Source organism: Vollenhovia emeryi, unplaced genomic scaffold, assembly GCF_000949405.1.
Source record: "Vollenhovia emeryi isolate VEMERY1.0 unplaced genomic scaffold, V.emery_V1.0 DF939120.1, whole genome shotgun sequence".
Taxonomy (NCBI): domain Eukaryota; kingdom Metazoa; phylum Arthropoda; class Insecta; order Hymenoptera; family Formicidae; genus Vollenhovia; species Vollenhovia emeryi.
This window is the reverse complement of record NW_011967246.1, coordinates 674,842-692,925: the sequence shown is the minus strand read 5'-3', so window position 1 is coordinate 692,925 and position 18,084 is coordinate 674,842. Positions and strand designations below refer to the sequence as shown.

The 18,084-nt window shown below is 51.0% G+C and overlaps 1 protein-coding gene across 1 annotated transcript in view; it reads left to right on the top strand.

The window, feature by feature from the left end:
- The window catches only part of LOC105570396 (RNA-binding protein MEX3B), a 34,938-nt gene extending 18,944 nt beyond the window's left edge, over nucleotides 1-15,994 (top strand). The window contains exon 2 of the mRNA XM_012027555.1: nucleotides 15,009-15,994. Within this exon, the coding sequence (XP_011882945.1) occupies nucleotides 15,009-15,994 (986 nt within the window). The remainder of the gene's footprint in view (nucleotides 1-15,008) is intronic.
- Nucleotides 15,995-18,084: the final 2,090 nt, after the last annotated feature.

The window sequence follows — 18,084 nt, the reverse complement described above, 5'->3', positions numbered from 1 at the left end:
GGCAAATAGCGTTCGAATGTTTGAATGTCAAAAATTTCCGCGCCGCAATCTTTCTCGCGCGGGGGATTTACGAGGATTGTGTCGTGCGTCGAGACAAATTTCACGCGGGAGATTACCAGATAACTTCACAGACGTGAGCGAGAGACACGTGTGTTTTCGAACGTGTCTCTCGCTCACGTGAAGTTGGCCCCTCACTTTCAAAATTTATGAACAAGAATTGAAGTTCTGTTAGCCCCCCGAAGAGTCTTTGAATTTTTTTAAGATGGTGGGCTGCTGCGTGAAGTCGGCCACTCCAAAGTTCAAATTTTATTTTCATTCCCGAGTCGAAATTTTGGTACTATTTTGACACTTTGATGGATAATTTACACCCACTTAGCTGATCTATACACCTGCATAGACCAGCGATAACCTACTTTGATGACATAATATTTTTTACTCCTCCCTTGAATCTTTCATTCTAAAAATTTACTTTAGCTTCCACTTAAAAGGACCTACTTTAATACTAAATTGGCAAAAGTGGAAATTTCCGACAATATCTGTTTCAAAGTAGGAGTAAATTTTATACTTGCAGTTTTGACCTCTTTTACTGTCTTAGATCCTACTGTATAATAGATTTGTGCAATATAATAGACTGTATAATAGATTCCTTTCCCGAGTCGAAATTTTGGTACTATTTTGACACTTCGAAGGGTAATTTACACCCACTTAGCTGATCTATGCACCTACATGGATCAGCAATAAGCTACTTTGACGACATAATATTTTTTTACTCCTCCTTTGGATCTTTAATTCTAAAAATTTACTTTAGCTTCCACTTAAAAGCACCTACTTTAATGCTAAATTGGCAAAAGTAGATATTTCCGATAACATCAGTTTTAAAGTAGGAGTAAATTTTGTACTTGCAGCTTCGACCTCTTTTACTGTCTTATTGTTAGTCCTACTATATAATAGAACACGGAAAAAAAAATTAGCTGCTGTAGCTAAATAACTTACAATTAGCAAAAAATGGACAGCTAATATTTTTAGTTGTGATAGCTAAAATTTTTGCTACGACAGCAAACCCGTTTGCTGTCGTAGCAAAAATTTTAGCTATCACAACTAAAAATATTAGCTGTCCATTTTTTGCTAAGTTATTTAGCTACAGCAGCTAATTTTTTTTTCCGTGAAATAAAGGTTTAACACAGGGTCAGCATTTCGACTCGGGTTGCTTAAACGACAAAACTATTTTTTAAATCGGTCGAGAACTCTAGAATTCGTTGGGGGGCCAGTAGAACTGTAAGCATTTGTTTCAAAATTTGACAATGGGGGGGCTTCGTGAATTTGGCGCCTCCAAATTTTAAATTTTAAGTACTTCCTATGTTTTAAAACGCAGAACTATTTTGAAAATCGATTGATACAAATTAATTAATAAATTATAAAAATTATATTATAAATAATAAATAAATTTTGATAGTGGGGGGGACCAACTTCACAGACGTCTCGCTCACGGTATTTTTGGACGATCTATTTCCTTTCGTTTGGTCCTCTCCTCGCCGCGGCCGCAGGAGGCTCCGGCGCGCGCTCTCGCCGGTGGTCCGTGAGAAAAATTCACGACAATCGAGGTCGACGCAGCTGCAGATCCGTCCGTCGATCGATCAGAATACGAAGCCGCGAACTAGCCCCGTGTCCCTGAATGTGAAAAGCGAAACTACATTGACGGCGGCGTTACCTCACTTTCCGTATCAATGATTTCCTGTTTATCTCTCACGGATTGATATTCGCGCACGTTAAATATTTGACTTGCGACGGCTCGCGCGATTACGCGGCCACCGACAGTGGTGTTCTTGGCGAGAGTAAATTTTCGAGTTGATTTAATCGCGCGGTTAACGCGTAATAATACTTGCGACTTTGTTACGCGCGGTGATCGGCCTATCTGCCTATCCCTTTCTCTCACTCTCTTTTTCCATCGTAGATGAACTATCGATCAACGCCTTTATGCGAACAGCAGTCAGCTTTGCTTCGCCCGCTGACGCGAGGAGACAATCGATAGCCGCGATATAAATATATCGAGGCAGTAGAGACCACGTCGTAACAATTATTTTTACGCCGTAAAGGATGCGGCTGTAAAAGTGGCTCGTGGCGCGCCTCTCCGGTTTTCCCTGCGTCGAAATTACCGGCTACGTCCCGCGCGACGCGCGAGTGCAAGGGACCACGCGATTGCGGGCGTGTGTTTACGCCGCGGCCGGTTCGCGGCCGCTCGCCGCGATTTCGCAACGAATTCAAGGATACACGGGGGGGCTCTTCAAGGCTTCGTCTGCCCGACGTCTGGCCACCGCGCGGAGTGTGTCCAAGTGCCGCGGGCCGTAACGCTCGGGAAAAGATCATCGCGATCAGTAGCGCGCGTTTAAATTGATTTACTAATCGTATTACGCGCGCGAGAGAGAGAGAAAGAGAAAGAGATTAGCCGGGGTGTAGATAAAATGTGAAATACGGCGGCGCGTATCTATCTTGGCGTATCTGGTAAAACGGTAACGTATATATTGTGTTTATGTGTGTCCCGCGAAAACACCGAAACTCATTTATCGTATCGAGTACGATACACTGTGCACTTGGGGATTTTAGTTAGCATCGATGTTTACCGCGCGGACTCCCCGGCATTTATGCGATACCGACGGGACCGCGAGCGCGGTGTCCCCGGCACCGTGTATTATTTCGCGCGACTCGTAATACAACTCGCAATGCGTATCGCGGCACGCGGAATAAAGAAAAACGACGTCGCGCCCGGAGGAGGAGGGGGGGGGGGCGGGCGTCATCGTCGAGGCATGCGCTCGCCTCGGGCCACCGCAGGCCGCGTACTTCGCGGGAGTTGAAACTGCAGCTCGCCGGAAAAATCGCGCATGCACGCGTGCTAATTGCGGTTCTCACGCACGGGCGTGACGCAAGCAGCGCCTGTGTCGAATTAATTAACGAATTTTCCTCGGAAGGGAGTAAACGCGTCGTTCGATTCTTGGGCCTCGCGCGTCTGTTCGTCGCACGTCGCGTTTATTTAATTTACGGACGATCCAGTTTGGTTGGCGCAATTTAACGATACCGATTACTTTTGTCGAGAAGACAAGAGCGTTTTTCTTTTCTAATAAAATATATCCAAATGATTAAATTATACAATTCCCGATTGGATGGCGCCCATTACTTGGCGTCTTAAAAAAAAACGGTTATTTTTAAGGTTTAATTTACGGACGATTAGCGCGCGCAATGTAAATCATCGTCGTGAGATCTCTCGAGGTTAATAACGAGCGCACTCGTGGCAGTGTCAATTTCCCTCTCGGCTGAGAAGCGGGCTTCTCGTTCATGAACGAGGCCGGGCGCGTCGCACGAACGGTGAAATGTGTAGCCGATGTAGTCGAAATATCGACGGACGTATCTACAGTTCCATCGAAATTTTTCAACTCGCCAAATTGCTGGGTCGAGTGGCCGAGCGATTTCAGGTAGCATCGGGGACTCGATTGTGTCTGTTTGAGAGATTGTGCTTGTTTGTGCTTGTCGAGATAGTTGGTCAGGCGGCGTCGTCTCGTTCTGTCCTCCCCTCCCGCTACTCTCTTTTCTTCAACGACGCTCGCTGGGAAAAAGTCTGAAAAATATTTGGGGCTGACTCATGCGCAACCGTCCGCGACGGTAAGACGTCCACCTGAGCGTCTAGAAAACGCGCCCGTTTCCCTGGGCCCTGAACCCTCGCGTTAGTTTCAGGTAGACCCACGTTGGCCATGCGATTTTCTTTAGGAAACGTAAATGGCACGGGTTGGTCGGGACTAGTGCGGACACAGGTCTCTATCCCTGAATGAGTTACCATGGAAACCAATGGCGTAGCCGGTCGCTAATCTTCCTCTTTGGCGCACCATGGAACATGCACCGCGCGTGTGTGCGTGCGTATATATATCTCGATCGAAGGGTGAGAGCGAACGAGCCCTCCGGAAAAATCCCACTCGTGTACTAAGAAAGCGCCAAGGTTAGCCGGGGACACGAAACGATTCGAGGCGTGAAATTGTCCGATAGAGAGAGAGAGGGAGAAAGAGAGAGTCTTTCGCGGCGACCTCGTAATCAGCCGCGCGATGCGTTCACTCGCGCAATACCCCTGATAGACGCAGCCTCCACCCGTTGACCTGGGCGCGAGGGTGTTGTCCCAGAGATAAACGCGCGCCTCCATAGAGCGCGCGCCCGTTTTCTGCGATGCACCGCGCAACGGTGCGACGCCTGAATGGGAGGACAATGAAAGACAGTGCCGCGCGTATCGCGCTTATCGCACGTGTGAGATACGCGACGGGCGGCTCTCGGGGCCTCGCGCGCACCGCGAGTCGCGCGCTCCGCCTGCGTCGCGGATAATCAAATGAATTATTGACCATGAGGCGACGACCGCCTCGGCCGTTGATCTAATCGGCCGTTTTAATCGCGCCGGACGACGTAAACGCGACTCCGGCCGACAATTGCCCCGGCGAACAAAGCGAACAAAACTCGCGAGCGAGCGTTTCCGAGTGTTGCACCGCGCGTTGTATCGAATGCGATATAATATATATATATATATACATATATGTATATTACGTAATGACCGCGCTGCTGTAGTATGGTCGCGGATGATTCACTGTTAGGTCAATATCTCAGGCTGGTAACACCGGTCGGGCCTGTTACACGACGAGGGCTGTTTCTGCGAGTGATCGATAAGCCACGCGTGTCTCGCTGGCAGAGCGTGCGTACGTACGTATGTATGTGCGTGTACGGGTGCTCGTGTGTACCGTCGCGAGGGCTCGTCGGTTAGGGTTAGGCGACACGGGATGATAACCCCCGTTGCGTATACGCGAATAATTAATTCAATTTTCGGACGTTCTCCGACCGTTCTGACTATTAGCGAACTCGGTGGCCTGCACTAGTGCGCACTGAGTGCACAGTAGCTTGTCTATAGTCAGTTGTTATATTTAACCGAGGAGTAAACCGCCGACCAAAATCTTGCACACCAATGTCCACTAATGTCCAGTGGGCAACTTTATCCTATTATCTTATTTTATCTTTATAATGTCCCAGAGGACGGTTTCCTCCTCGTATTTAACCCTTAAATGCATGATTTTTTGTTTTTATGATTTTTTGCTGAATATGATACAAAAGGAGTACAGTAAGGGAAAAATGAGAAAAAAATCTATCTTACTGTTTTTTTTTCAAGAACAAGAGGGTGTGTTGCCGAATGGCAACACCATGAAATTAGAAACATATGAAACATAAGTTATGGCGTATGAAAATTTCTTAAACAGTTATTGTTCTTGTTCAAACATCGATGCCGTGCATACATTCAACGCTATCCACCTAGATATCGGTATGTTGCCGAATGGCAACATGATGCATTTAAGGGTTAACTTCGTCTTAAATACATGTTCAAAGAGCATTTAGTCCAAAAAATGATCCGTGTAAACGTTGCACCGGCCATTTTTCTGGATAAAAAAAAAGAGGTATTTGAGATGATCTTTAAATATAAGAATTAACTAGAAACAAGGCTTAGTGTGTGCACGCAGTGCGCACTATAGTGCAACCAACCGAATTCGCTATGTGACATTCCGACAAGGAGATGCGTTTACGAGGCGACGAGCCTCGCGAGTTTGCAAATTTGACCGTGCACCGTCGGCAGTGCGACGTAACAATCGAAGCAGTAGTGCGTATGTCGGGCATTGTGTTTCCTTCGAAATAATCGACACGGTTAACTCTCTTGCTGATAAGTAGGCGGTTTACCGTTATCGCAGCCGGAATTATCGGACATCCTCGTCCTTAGTACGATAAATAAAATAATTTCGCAAGACCCGAGTGTGGAAAATAAGCGAGCGACGTCGCATTATCGTATCGCGCTGAATAAAAATATTTTTCCGATACTCCCCGTTTCTGCCTCATTTCTTATATATATATATGTACATATATATATGCGTGTGTGTGTTTTTATATATTTCCTACTTTGCAACTTTTTGTTTCATCGTTTGTTTTAATGAACTTTTTCTTGATGAAATTAATGAACAGTGACTCTCAACGCTTCCGTTCTGCGTCACGCATTTGAACTTTGTTCTCTTATTTTATCGATCGGCCCGGCAACATTTCGTTTACATAAATTAGAATTTCCTATACGACAAATGGAACAACGTAGAAGAGACGTTTCGATTATTGTACCGTCTCCGATTATGCTCCGATCAGAAAGTCTAATTCCCCGCTGCGCCTCATGCCGTGAGTCACAATGATAACGCTCGGAAAAGAAGGGTAGAACATCACGAAGCCTACACCTTCGCGTGCAATATTCTCGACACCCTATACACCGCGCTCTTTGCGGTACGCGCGTTCCACGAATGTGTAACGAGCTCGTTTTCCGGTGACGTAAAACCCGACGAGTCAGACGCGCAATATTAATATTTCGCCGGCCAGAGTGTGCCGCGATTCGTTCTATGAAAACAATAATTGATGCAGGCTAGCCTTTGCCCAATATTGATCCTTTTTACGGGCGGGAAGGTCGAGGATGAAAAAACGCTTTATGGGCGACCGACGAAGCGAAATAAAAAAAAAGCCGCCTATCAAAGAAATAGAGAAGTGTTAATCTAGATAACGACACCTTCATTCACGCGGTGTCAAATGTCGCAAACATTGACGCCGTTCGGTGCCGCGTGGGATCTGAAAAATCTTTTGGCGGCGGCGACGAATTAATCCGAACTAATCGTAGAAGAGTAATTAATATACGCGGTAGTTGCAGGACGTCGGAAACGGGGCATCGAATATTGTCGAAACGATCGGGTCGCACAATTTTGAAGCGGAAAGGTTCAAAATTGAGGGCGTATTCGACGATCTTTGCCATCTTGGGAGAATCTTCCGTGCCTCGCCTCGATGCTGGATGAATGGACGTACTATGCGCTCGTAACGCATCCGCGTGGCGTGTGTAACGCTCCCGCGGGACGAGAGGGGGATTGAGAGAGAGACAGAGAGAGAGAGAGGGGGGAAAAGATACGCGCGGCGCGACAGCGTGGGCCGGGCCGGCGCGCGTTTTGACATTAAATTGGTTCACCCACGCGTGACTTTCTAACGTAGCTGCGTTTCCCAATTCGCAGGCTCTTATCGTCCGGATTGCACGAACGGCGCTCGCTAAATCCCTCCCCGGCTTTATCGCCGTCGCGCGTTTTCAGGCGGATTCCACGCCCGTGGGAAATAATTGCCGAGATAGTGGGAATTTTATTGCGCGCTCTTAGATAATAGTATCTAACGAGGGATATCCTCTTTTCGAAGATAAGGCTGATCGTCAAATTTTATCGGCGGGACGCAAGTCGCATTGCTTTTCCCTGCAGTTGCTCGCGGGAAAATATATTGCGGGCTAAATTCCCTCCCTTGATTAATTGATTTGCAAACCGGAACAAGTTTTTTGTATCGCGAAGAGTTTCGCTCGAGTCCCGAGAAACTTGTTTCGAAAATTAAATTTTCCGTACTCTCCGTTTCCCAAGGCGTCTCTGAATTGAGGCGAAAAGGAGTAAACGACAACCTTCGTCATTAATGCCGATACGCCGGGACATTCGCGCGTGCTGTGCGGTTTATTGTAAATTCGGCTCTCTTTATCTTTCCCGTTCCCTCTCATTGTTTTTCCTCTTCTCACGTCTTTCCATCTCTGTCTCGTCCACCACAGGTCGCTGTAGTATCGCAACGCATTGATGAACCGGTCTCGCTGCGTTCATACAGAAGACTGGCATTGAAAGCGCGAAATTAATTCACGAACGCCTTTCTTTCTCTTCTCCGTGGCTTAACCTTCGTCGCCTCGCGGTACCGCGGCTCATCCGCGATCTCTCTTGCGCGCACGGGACTCCTCTCGCCGCTTCCTCAAAGAGAGCGGCGTGGTCGATCGCGCGCGCCGCATAAATTGCGTATCGTGACCTTGTTCCTTTAACGAGGTGACCCGACGTGTACTCCCCGCCTCGCGCTCCCATCGAAATAAATTTCGCATTCGGTCGGGCAAGAATGCCGTGTCAATGCCGCGTCCGAGCGGGATGAGACACATTTTATGCATGACCGCGCGCGCGCCCGTCTTTAAAGCGTGGCTCTAGAATATTCCGCCGGCTCGATCGACCTCGCGCGCGATTTCCTCCGGCACGTATATGTATTCCAGCGGGAGAGTTAAACAAATGTACCCCGACGGTCGCTGCGCAAGAGCTCCCCCCCCCCTCCCCCACGAGGTTTCGCAATCGGTTCGCGCGGTGCGCATTATTCGCGTTTCGGGTCGAGCGATTTTCTCCGCGCGCGCGAACCGGCACGCGCCCGTGCGCTCTGCGGCTCGTCGCGGTCTCCTCTCGCGTTTCTCTAAAAATATATAGACGCGCTAACTGATTCCGACTATTTTCCGATGTTACTCTCCTGGTGGTGCCCGTACCGATCCAAAGTGGAAAGCTCCGTAAGAGCGACGGGAGGGGGAGGTTTCGTGGAACAGCCAGGCGTAGCCCGATGCCCACACGGTTGAATTTATGAAAACGGCACCGAGAGAGGGACATAAATTAGCAAAGCGGCGGGGAAAACGCGAGAATAATCTCGTGGCTCCACTCATTGGCGGATGAAGCAGGAAATGCTAGTCGTGCACTGGTGGAAGCCACGGCGATCTCTCTGGCAGCCGCTCGTGGCGTTAAATTATTCTTTTAGGACGATTATTTATGGGCCCCCGGTGCAATTGTCGATTCCCGCGCGCGGCGCGTTTATTATTATTTTTTTCTTTCGACGGGTTTACGCGACCGGTAGTCCGTGCACTCGCGGCGAGGCCCCTCCTGCGCGCGCGCGCGAGTACTCGCGCGCGTTTGATCGGGGTCGATTTTCATTCGGCGAATATAAATCCCACGTGGACACGGCGGGTTATCGCGGCGCGCGCGTACGAGAGTCGAGGTCGAGAACGCGACTCCGCCGCCGGAGGCGGACGAGAGGGACTCTGTAATAATCCGGTGGCGTGTCGGCAAGGTGAGGAAAGAGCGACGGAGAGGGGGAGGAAGCGAGAGGACGAGATAAGAAATATGTGGCGGAGATACACGGAGAAATAGCGTGGCGCGGGGTAGGAAACACGGGGGCCGCGACGCGAATGGGAATCGGAGTCGTACAATGGGGCCCGCGCTCGCGTCTTCCGATGCCGTTCAACGAGATCGATTTTCCTCGGGGGAAAAATCGACACCGGCGCGTCCTTTAGAAAATTTACTTTCCCCTCCGCCCGCGGGGCGAGCGCGACGAATCTGGAGCACCTTATATATATTGTCTCTCATTTTTCGGAACGGCCGATTGGTCACACCTGGCGCTAAATTGCGTAACCGACGAGATCTCCGAGGCGAGTTTCTTTCCACGGCGCTCGCGGCCGGAGCTTTTCCCGGGTATTGTCCGCTCCCTCGGCACGCCGAGTTTGAGGTAGGTCGATCGACGAATGACTCACCCTTTGGACTCGGGCAAGAGGGACTCTGGGCGGAGCGGCTTCCACGGTGGGCAGCGCATCCCATTATAACCACCGCGGCTCGTTAATATCGTGACATCCAATATCGCGTAATTATATACGTACCGTTGGCCGCATAAGTCCCGAACGACGGCGGGTCTTTCTCGCAGACTGATAATGAATCACCGAGCGGAGCAAACGCGCCTCGCTCCGCGCGCGTTTCTGCTCCGTAATAATATTCGCGCGGTACGCCGCGAAGCAAATCCCCCCCCCCCCCCCCGAGTACGGAGACGCTCGCCCGTTTCAGCGGGAGTAAAATTTGTGCCTTTATCGCGTGGACTCGTGATAGATATATATCGCTCGATGTGCTTCCGGAGACACCGGCGATCGTGCGCGCGCGCCCGTCGCCCCCTTATGGCTCGAGGGTGTCCTTACTCTCTCTCTTCAAGGATCATCGTCTCTCTACATTTCCATAGAAGATTAACGGCCTGGCACAATCTACATTTTTCATCGTGAGATCCCGACCGGACTCGCATCGGGAATCTTGCCGTACGAACGTACGTATTATTGTGAGAATTGCTGCTCGAGTCCGAAGAAAAAGAATGCGTGGCGTGTGATCAGAAAGAGAAGCGGAAGACGGAGAAAGAGAGGAGAACGGGAGGGGCGGGAGGGAGAAAGAAGGAAAGAGTAGGAGAACAAACGCCGTTGGGCCGCGCGCGGTGTCGGTGGAGTTCAATCTTAATATAGTATGACCTCCACTGCCATTCGAGACAGTGTCGGGACGCGACGGCAGTTGCAACTGCGAGCGAGCGAGTTGCTAGCGAGAGAAAGGGAAACGGGGGGGGGGGAGGACCGAGCGAGAGAGAAGGATGAGACGGCGACGGAGCGAGAGTGATTAAAGGAGAAGAAGAAGGAGAGAGAGAGAGAGAGAGAAAGAGAGACGCGAAAAGACGCGGGGGTAGAGAAGAGAGGAAGGAGACGTGCTGGTGAACGCGTGCGTGCGTTGCACCTTATTCCCCAGTCCGATGAGTGAGCCTCGCCTCGGTTATTTCAGAGACATCAGTTTCGAGAGAGAAAGAGGAGAGAAGGAGAGAGAGGACACGGAGAGAATGCGCGTGGTGAGAGGGACGATGCGTGCGTGCGTGCGTGCGTGCACTCGTACGCTCAGAGTCGTCGAGAGTGTCATCGATCTATTTCGAGAGGAGGCTGGAATTTCTGGCCTTCGCGAGGGGTCAGTAGAAGAGAGAGAAAGAGAAGAGCGGAGACTGGAGAGGGCGAGGGAAAGAAAGAGGAAATCTCCGTCGCGTAGGGGAAGAGGGGAGGGAAGAGACGACGCGACGATGGACGGATGGATGGATGGACGAACGAAACGGGTCGTTACCGCACCTGCGCGCGCACTCGCCGATCTGGATTGCTCGATGGTCAACGCACGAATGACCGCATGCTCCTACGTCTTCCTCGGCCGAGCTACCCAAAGAAGGAGATAGCGAAAGAGAGAAAGAGGGAAAACCGCAGCCGCGGCGAGGCTCTCGGATTGCCGACGCTCTGTTATGCCAAGGGGACATCGTGTTCCATTCACGCGATGCCGCTGCGGCTCGAGGAGGTTTTGGCTAACAAAATTAAAAGTGTTGGTCGTCGATCTCTTCCCATTTCCTATATATATATTGTCGGTTTATCTCGTGTCGAGGAGCGGGGAGAAGCCACGGTCTCGAGTAATATACACACGACTTTCACGATAATAAGGTTCCTACTTCTGGTATTGTTGCCTTTCGCGGAAGAATAATCCGAAATTTTGGGAGTTTACCCCCCAGGTGCGTTGTGGGAAACGAGAGACGAGGGGATGATTAATCGTTTCCAGGGCGGCAAGTCCACTTCTGCGAGGGAGTATTTGTACAGAGGCGGCAGCGAGTTATCGGCGAGTTATTGGAGTTTTCTCTACTGTGTATAGCTCGCGCGCGTGTCGAGTGGGGTTACGTTAGAAGGGGGCGACGGTGGGAAGAGGGATGGATGGCACGCGGGAGGAAGAGGCGGCAGATCTAACGATATGGCGGGAGAGGGGGGGGGGAGAGGGAGGAGCGGCGGTGGTGCTCGGCCGTTGCATTGTGGGGGTGTTGGCCTTCAACTTGACGGCGCAGTTTCACTGACCTGCCTGAGAAACCCGCCGGCTCCGTGTGCTGGGGACCTACGGGCGCATCCACGACGCCAAAGGGTACCGCTACTTAAGAGTCCATCGAGCCCTAAACAAACCCTGCTGTCGCCGAACGACCGAGGAGGCCACGCATTCGAGATGTTAACTTTGTAGCTTCTCTGATGCGGTTCGATGGCCGGCACTCGTGAAACGCGAGTGTCTCTAAAAAAACTTTTTACCGATACGAATCGAGGCGCTGATATGAAAGAGTGATCAAATACGGCGGACGATTCTTTACAACCGTCCAGTTGTCATTTTCTAATAAAAGCGAGTCAAGATTTGTAATAAAATTGAGAATACAACAGCATATATATATATATATTTTTTAATAGAGATAAATTCCTCAAGATAATGTTCTCTATGATTAAGTTGGGGGAAAGATTTCGTTTTTCCTCTCTTCATTGAATCGCTCAAGTAGGTATCCGAGGAATAGTATCTCTCCGTTGGGGTATTCGGTGGGCGTAATTAAAGCAAAGACGAGCAGATGGCCCATAAACGTCCCTGTCGGGTCTTTTCTTCGTCGAAACATGTTACTTTGACCTTTCGAGGAAGTACAGTAGGAATAAGAATTAAATTTTCAAAAAGTTCGCTCAAACGTCTATAATGTTGCAACAATTGTCCATAATCGGTCCTGTTGCACGAACCATTTTAAAATGAGGATTAACAAAAAGTAAAGAACATCGATATAGGGCTCGGCACAAGGACAAATTTAGAAACGTCGACGCAGCCTATATATTTGACGCCCTATGCACTCGAGTTACACGGAGCGTCCATAATGCAGCCATGAGGCGCGTGGAAGCCTGTTACTATTGATCCTGCAGCCTTTGGGGAGCCGCTGCTGCTGCTGCTGTTGCTGCTGCTGCCGCCGCCGCCGCCGTTGTCGTTGCCATTGCTGCTGCAGATTTTAGCAACGTCATTCGGACGCGTGACGTATCGTGGGAATGGAGAGACACAACTTGATCGAATAGCATTCGTTCATGATTGTACTCACGCCCGGGGACCAATGTGTCTCGTGTGCATTAGTCGGGAATGACAAGCCCTCTTTGACGGATAGAAAAAAATTAATTTGCAGTCACCTCGCTGGCAATTATTCTTTAACGATTGAAATCTCCCCCGAGTCCACGTCGCGATTGCATTCGAACGAACTCGAGTGTTCGGTCGTTGCGCGCTCCGTGCGCACTCGAGCTGACTTGAGGTCGAATCCGGATTCGAATCCGGATTCGCTGGTCTACGATTCCACGGTACGTACGGAACACGATGCGGCGGATCAAGAAAGACCGTCCGAAAGGCCCCGGACTCGTTCCTTTCGATCCTCGCTTCTCGTCCTCTCTCGTCCCTTAGACGAGGCGAACAAAGCGAAGGGTCCCCGAGCAAGCAGCGTTCTCTCTGACGGACGGGGGCCTTCTTTCTTTCTCCTCTCTTTCCCTCTCCTCCCTATCCTCTCTCTTTCTCTTTCCTTTCCTCTCTTTTTCCCTATCTCTTCGTCTCGCCTCACCTTGGCCGCGGCCCTTCAACTGTCTACGACCCACGCCCCACCTTCTCCTCTTTCTCCGTTTGTGCCACCACCATCGGTACCATCGCCAACCACCATCGCCACCTTCCTCGAGGTTCTACGAGCACGGCAACCTTCCTCTCCTTGGCGGGTCTTCGCTCTCCTGCCGCGCCTGCTGTATACCTGTGCACAACTTGGTCTCGCGCGCACGCACGCGGTGCGCGCGGGCGCGCGTCCGGGTATTCTCCGATCCACCTCGTCCACCTGCCTCTACCTCGATGCGGAGTTATTTAGCCGAACCGAAGCCGCTCCGGTTCGCCCTAGGCGAATTTCCGGAATAAGGGAGAGAGAACCTTCGAGAAGCGGAAACTCGGCTGGCGTACGAGCCAGCACGCGGTTCAGGTTGCACGCGAGCCGAGTCCTCTTCGGGGATTTCCTCTACCTTGTACCTACCTCTTGTAGGGATACAAAAATGTTATCCCGAAAGTGAAATGTCTCCGAACGATCGCAAATTGAACATTAAAGAGAAAACTCAAAAATTAGTATCTTTTTCTAACGTTAAAATATATTTAATAGATGGGTTTTAATATATGCACGAGCATACGAGTACTTGGCGCGCAGCGACTCGCGTGCTGTGCAATATGAGTAAAATTGGGGTTCTAATAGCGTTCACGACCTCGGGACGACTTGACGGCGCTTTCTCGTATCCCCCTTACAAGTCAGTCAATTTCTTTGCCGTACGTGTCGCCAGTTGTTCACCGCCACGTACCGCGTTTCGTTCCGTATCGACATCAGGATTACGCGTCGCGGCGCATGGCGGCCCTGAAGAAGCGGAAACGCCGTCCGTGACATTGCCGCGTGCATGTCGCGCTTACGCAAAGATCTCTAGGCCTGGGGGCGCCCTTCGCCTGACCGGCAGGCGAGTTTCCAAGCGCATTCTATCCGCGCGCGGACAAAATAATTCTGGAGAATTTATTCGCGGCCTTGCTCCCGTCCTCACGCTCTTTTGCCCTGAATACTGGCCTCGTCGAGTTTCGCTTTCTTATGCCGCGTGGCGCGCGCTCGCGCGCGTTGGAAAACGCAAAATTTGATTGCGAAGGAACGATGAGGCAAGGGGGCAGAAGGAGAGAAAGGGACAATCGTGTAGCGGCGCCGCGGTCGGGAGAGAGAGACGAAAAAGCTGCGTGGTATGCGATGCAGCGTACGTACGTCGCCTTCTCTCCTTCCATCGCGACGAAGGAGAGAGTGAACTGAATGAAAGGGAGGCCCGTGGGAGGGGGGGAGAGGAGGATAGAGCGAGATCGACAAGGATAGAGACGGAGAAAGAGAAACGGAAGGTTCCCAGGATGAGCGCGAGAAGGAAACGACGGAGAGGAGCCAGGAGCGAAGGAGGGAGGAGTGGTTCACCTGCATTGCTAGCATTGCGCTGGCTCAAGGCCAAAGAGTCTGCGAGACCGAGGACCAGACCGGGTCGGGACCTCCTTCCTTCCAGTTTCCTGCACCCTGCTCTCTCGCCGCGCTGCGCGGCGTGCCTATTTCGTCGAGTTCTCTCCTTTTCTCTCTCTTCTCCGCTCTTTCCTTCGCGTTGTACCCTTCTGTGCGCAAACAATTGCATCATGGACGCGCTGCTACTTTGGAAGGTTTATTCCGCGCGTGCGGGCGACTCCGGTGCCTCGGCATGAAAATACAAGAAGTAAACCCCGCGCGCCACACGAGGGTGCACAATAGCGTGATAATTGCAATCAATTTTCTCTCATTACGTGCGTCGAACGTTTACTCGAACGTTCATTGAAATGCGTGAAAAAATAGCAAGCGTGGTCGTAGACCGTTAAATGTTTAATCTGTGAACGGGAGAATATTCGTGCCGAGTAACTAACGCTTCTTTCTTGGTTTGATTACAGGCTGCAAGATCAAAGCCCTTCGAGCGAAGACGAACACCTACATCAAGACGCCGGTGCGCGGTGAAGAACCCGTCTTCGTCGTCACCGGTCGCAAGGAGGACGTGGCCCGTGCGAAGCGCGAGATTCTTTCCGCCGCGGAACACTTCTCGCAGATTCGCGCGTCGCGCAAGAGCTCGTTGGGCGCTCTCCTAGGCGCGCCACCCGGGCCACCCGCGACGGTGCCCGGTCACATAACGATTCAGGTACGAGTGCCCTACAGAGTAGTGGGTCTGGTCGTAGGCCCTAAAGGCGCGACCATCAAGCGAATTCAGCATCAGACGCATACCTACATCGTGACGCCCAGTCGCGACAAGGAGCCCGTATTTGAGGTGACGGGACTACCGGAAAGCGTCGAAGCGGCCAGACGCGAGATACAGGCTCACATCACCCTGCGGACCGGCAACGCACCCGGCGTTGTCGACGATACCGACCTGCTCGGCGCTCTCTGTCGCGGCGGTCTTGGCTCGGTTCTGGGTATTCAAAGTATCGAACAACCGGGATCCAACAGCTCTAACAGCTCTAACGGGGCGTACTCGAGCAGTGCCAGCTGCAGCAGCTCGACCAGCAGCACCGCTGGCATGGGGATGACCGACCTCGTCTCTATTTGGAGCGGAACGATGGAGAGAGACGAGGGACTCGGCGACTCGCCGTCGTTCGAGTCGCAGCCGACCTCGACATCGTCGATCTGGTCGTTTCCGAGTGTCGCGCTACCCTCGAGGCCGTCGCCGCCGGCGACGGCGAGCCCGGCGTCGCCCACGGACTCGCTTCTGGGCGGCGGACGGCGGGACTGCGTCGTATGCGGCGAGAAGGAAGTCAACGCGGCACTGGTACCCTGCGGACACAATCTCTTCTGCATGGACTGCGGCAATCGGGTCTGCGACAGCGACGACCCAAACTGCCCGGTATGCGCCAGGCGTGTCCTGCAGGTGCTCCGTATCTTCTCCTAAGAGGGGCCCCGTCGCCCGTCAGTTTCCCGAGTCGCGACACCTGGTGGACACAGCGGCTGTACCAGCAATTCACCTTCTACGGCTCCTCGAGCACGGCCGGCTACTAACAGTTCCAGCAGGCGTGATGACCAAGTTGGAGAATAACATTGGCGCCCGCGACAACGACGATGTCCGCGCGATAAAACCACTCGGCAATCCTCAAAGTTGGCCTTTTTTCTTCGCTGTCATCGCAGTCGCCGCCGCCATCGTCGTCGTCGCCGTCATCGTCGTCATCGTCATCATTGTCACAATCACCGTCACAAACCTACCATGCCGGTGTGACGCCGTCGTCGTCAGGGGACCGAACGCGCACAAAGTCTCAATTCCACGGCTGCCAATAATAATCTCTTACGCGACGGGGATTCGCCTCGACGAATCGATCATTCGGGGCCGATCGTCGAGTCCGTCGAGTTCCCGCTGACCGGATACAACGAAGCCAGCTTTTAAGTTCTACGAGATATATATTTAAAGAGACAGAGATAGGGATGGAAACACTCACCCACGTCATCGCCATCGCTTCCCCCTTCTCCCCCCACCCCCCCTCCCGTTGTGCTCCACCCTGTTCCCGTCCCCCCGTCCCTTGACGCTTGCATAGATTGGGCTCGCGGCTCGTCGAGTACTCTAATAAGCCTTGAGGTATGAGAGAGACGGTACGAGGGCACCGAACGAGTAACTCTCATCGTACCGTCCAGACTAACGTGCGAGAAAGAAAAGCCTCTCTATTGCCCGCAAAAGATCGACTGCTGCAATATCCTACGACTGATATCACTAGTAGCGAGACTGATGGTTACCGAGACGCTACTCTCTTTTCTTTCCACCGCGGAGGCTAAGGTCCGAAATGAATCACGAGTCACGGACCGATTGCCCTCATCGCCGAACTTTTGACTACACTCAACACCGCCGGTGTTTTGCTGTTTTTTTTAAAAAACTCTCTGCTCGTTCCTGAGATTTCTTTGGGTCGAACGTTTGCTGGGAACGGAGGCGGCTTGATTAGCATGATGGATCTTGGAGCTTTGCCGATTTTCCTTTTTCGTAGTTTCTTTTTTAATATTTTAATAATAATTGTGACTGAATGGCGTTCAAATCATGTCCAAAGAAATAACTTTCGATCTTCTGACTGCTTTTAAGCTTTATACATCATATTCGGTCAAAGCATGCTTACATTCGTATCTTCGACTGTCACTCTTTTCAATCGTTGATGAGCCAAGGAGAAGATACGTATCTAACGTTTTATTTGTCTAATCCTGCGATGCTTGATTTGTGCCAAAAGGGCTAGACAAAGAAAAGATTATTGATAATTTCGCAAAGATTGCGTACTGGACAACCTTGCGATTTTCGCAAGCCTCGTGTATTTTTCCTATTTTTCTTAAAAAAAAAGAAGAAAAGCGTACAATATAGTTTTGATCTCAGCGTTCGCTCGGAACGCGCGTAGAAAGTGTTAAGTTCATCGATCCAGAAAGGGGTTTTCCGTTGCCGAGTGTACAATTACGAACTCGACGAACCTGCGAGCTGCGGTCGCTAGTGCGACAGCGAAGATTACCGAGAATTATCTACACGTACACGAGTCGCAGACACACACACATACGTATACACATACACACGCGCGCGCGCGCGCGCGCATACGCGTACCACACACTGATAGATGATCTCGCACAGACATCCTACACGTGAAAAAGAGAGGGAAAAAGAAGAGAGGGTCACGGGCCCCTCGATTCGCCACGAAATCACGTAGTGAATATATAGCGGACGGCGCGTTCGTTCCACCCGGCTTCCCTCGCCATTAGAGTATTATCTTAAAATAATATCTCTTTATATAAGCGAAATAGTAATGGATAAAAAATAATATCTCTAATATATTATAAATATCAACATATAGATGTATATGTACATATACATACATAGTGTATGTATATGTATATACATGTATATGGCGTCGGAAAGTCTGACAGTGCGAAAGGGAGAGAGAGAATGGGATTGTGTGTCTGTCTGCATGTTGTGTGTGTGTGTGTGTGTGTGTGTGTGTGTGTGTGTGTGTGTGTGTGTGTGTGTAG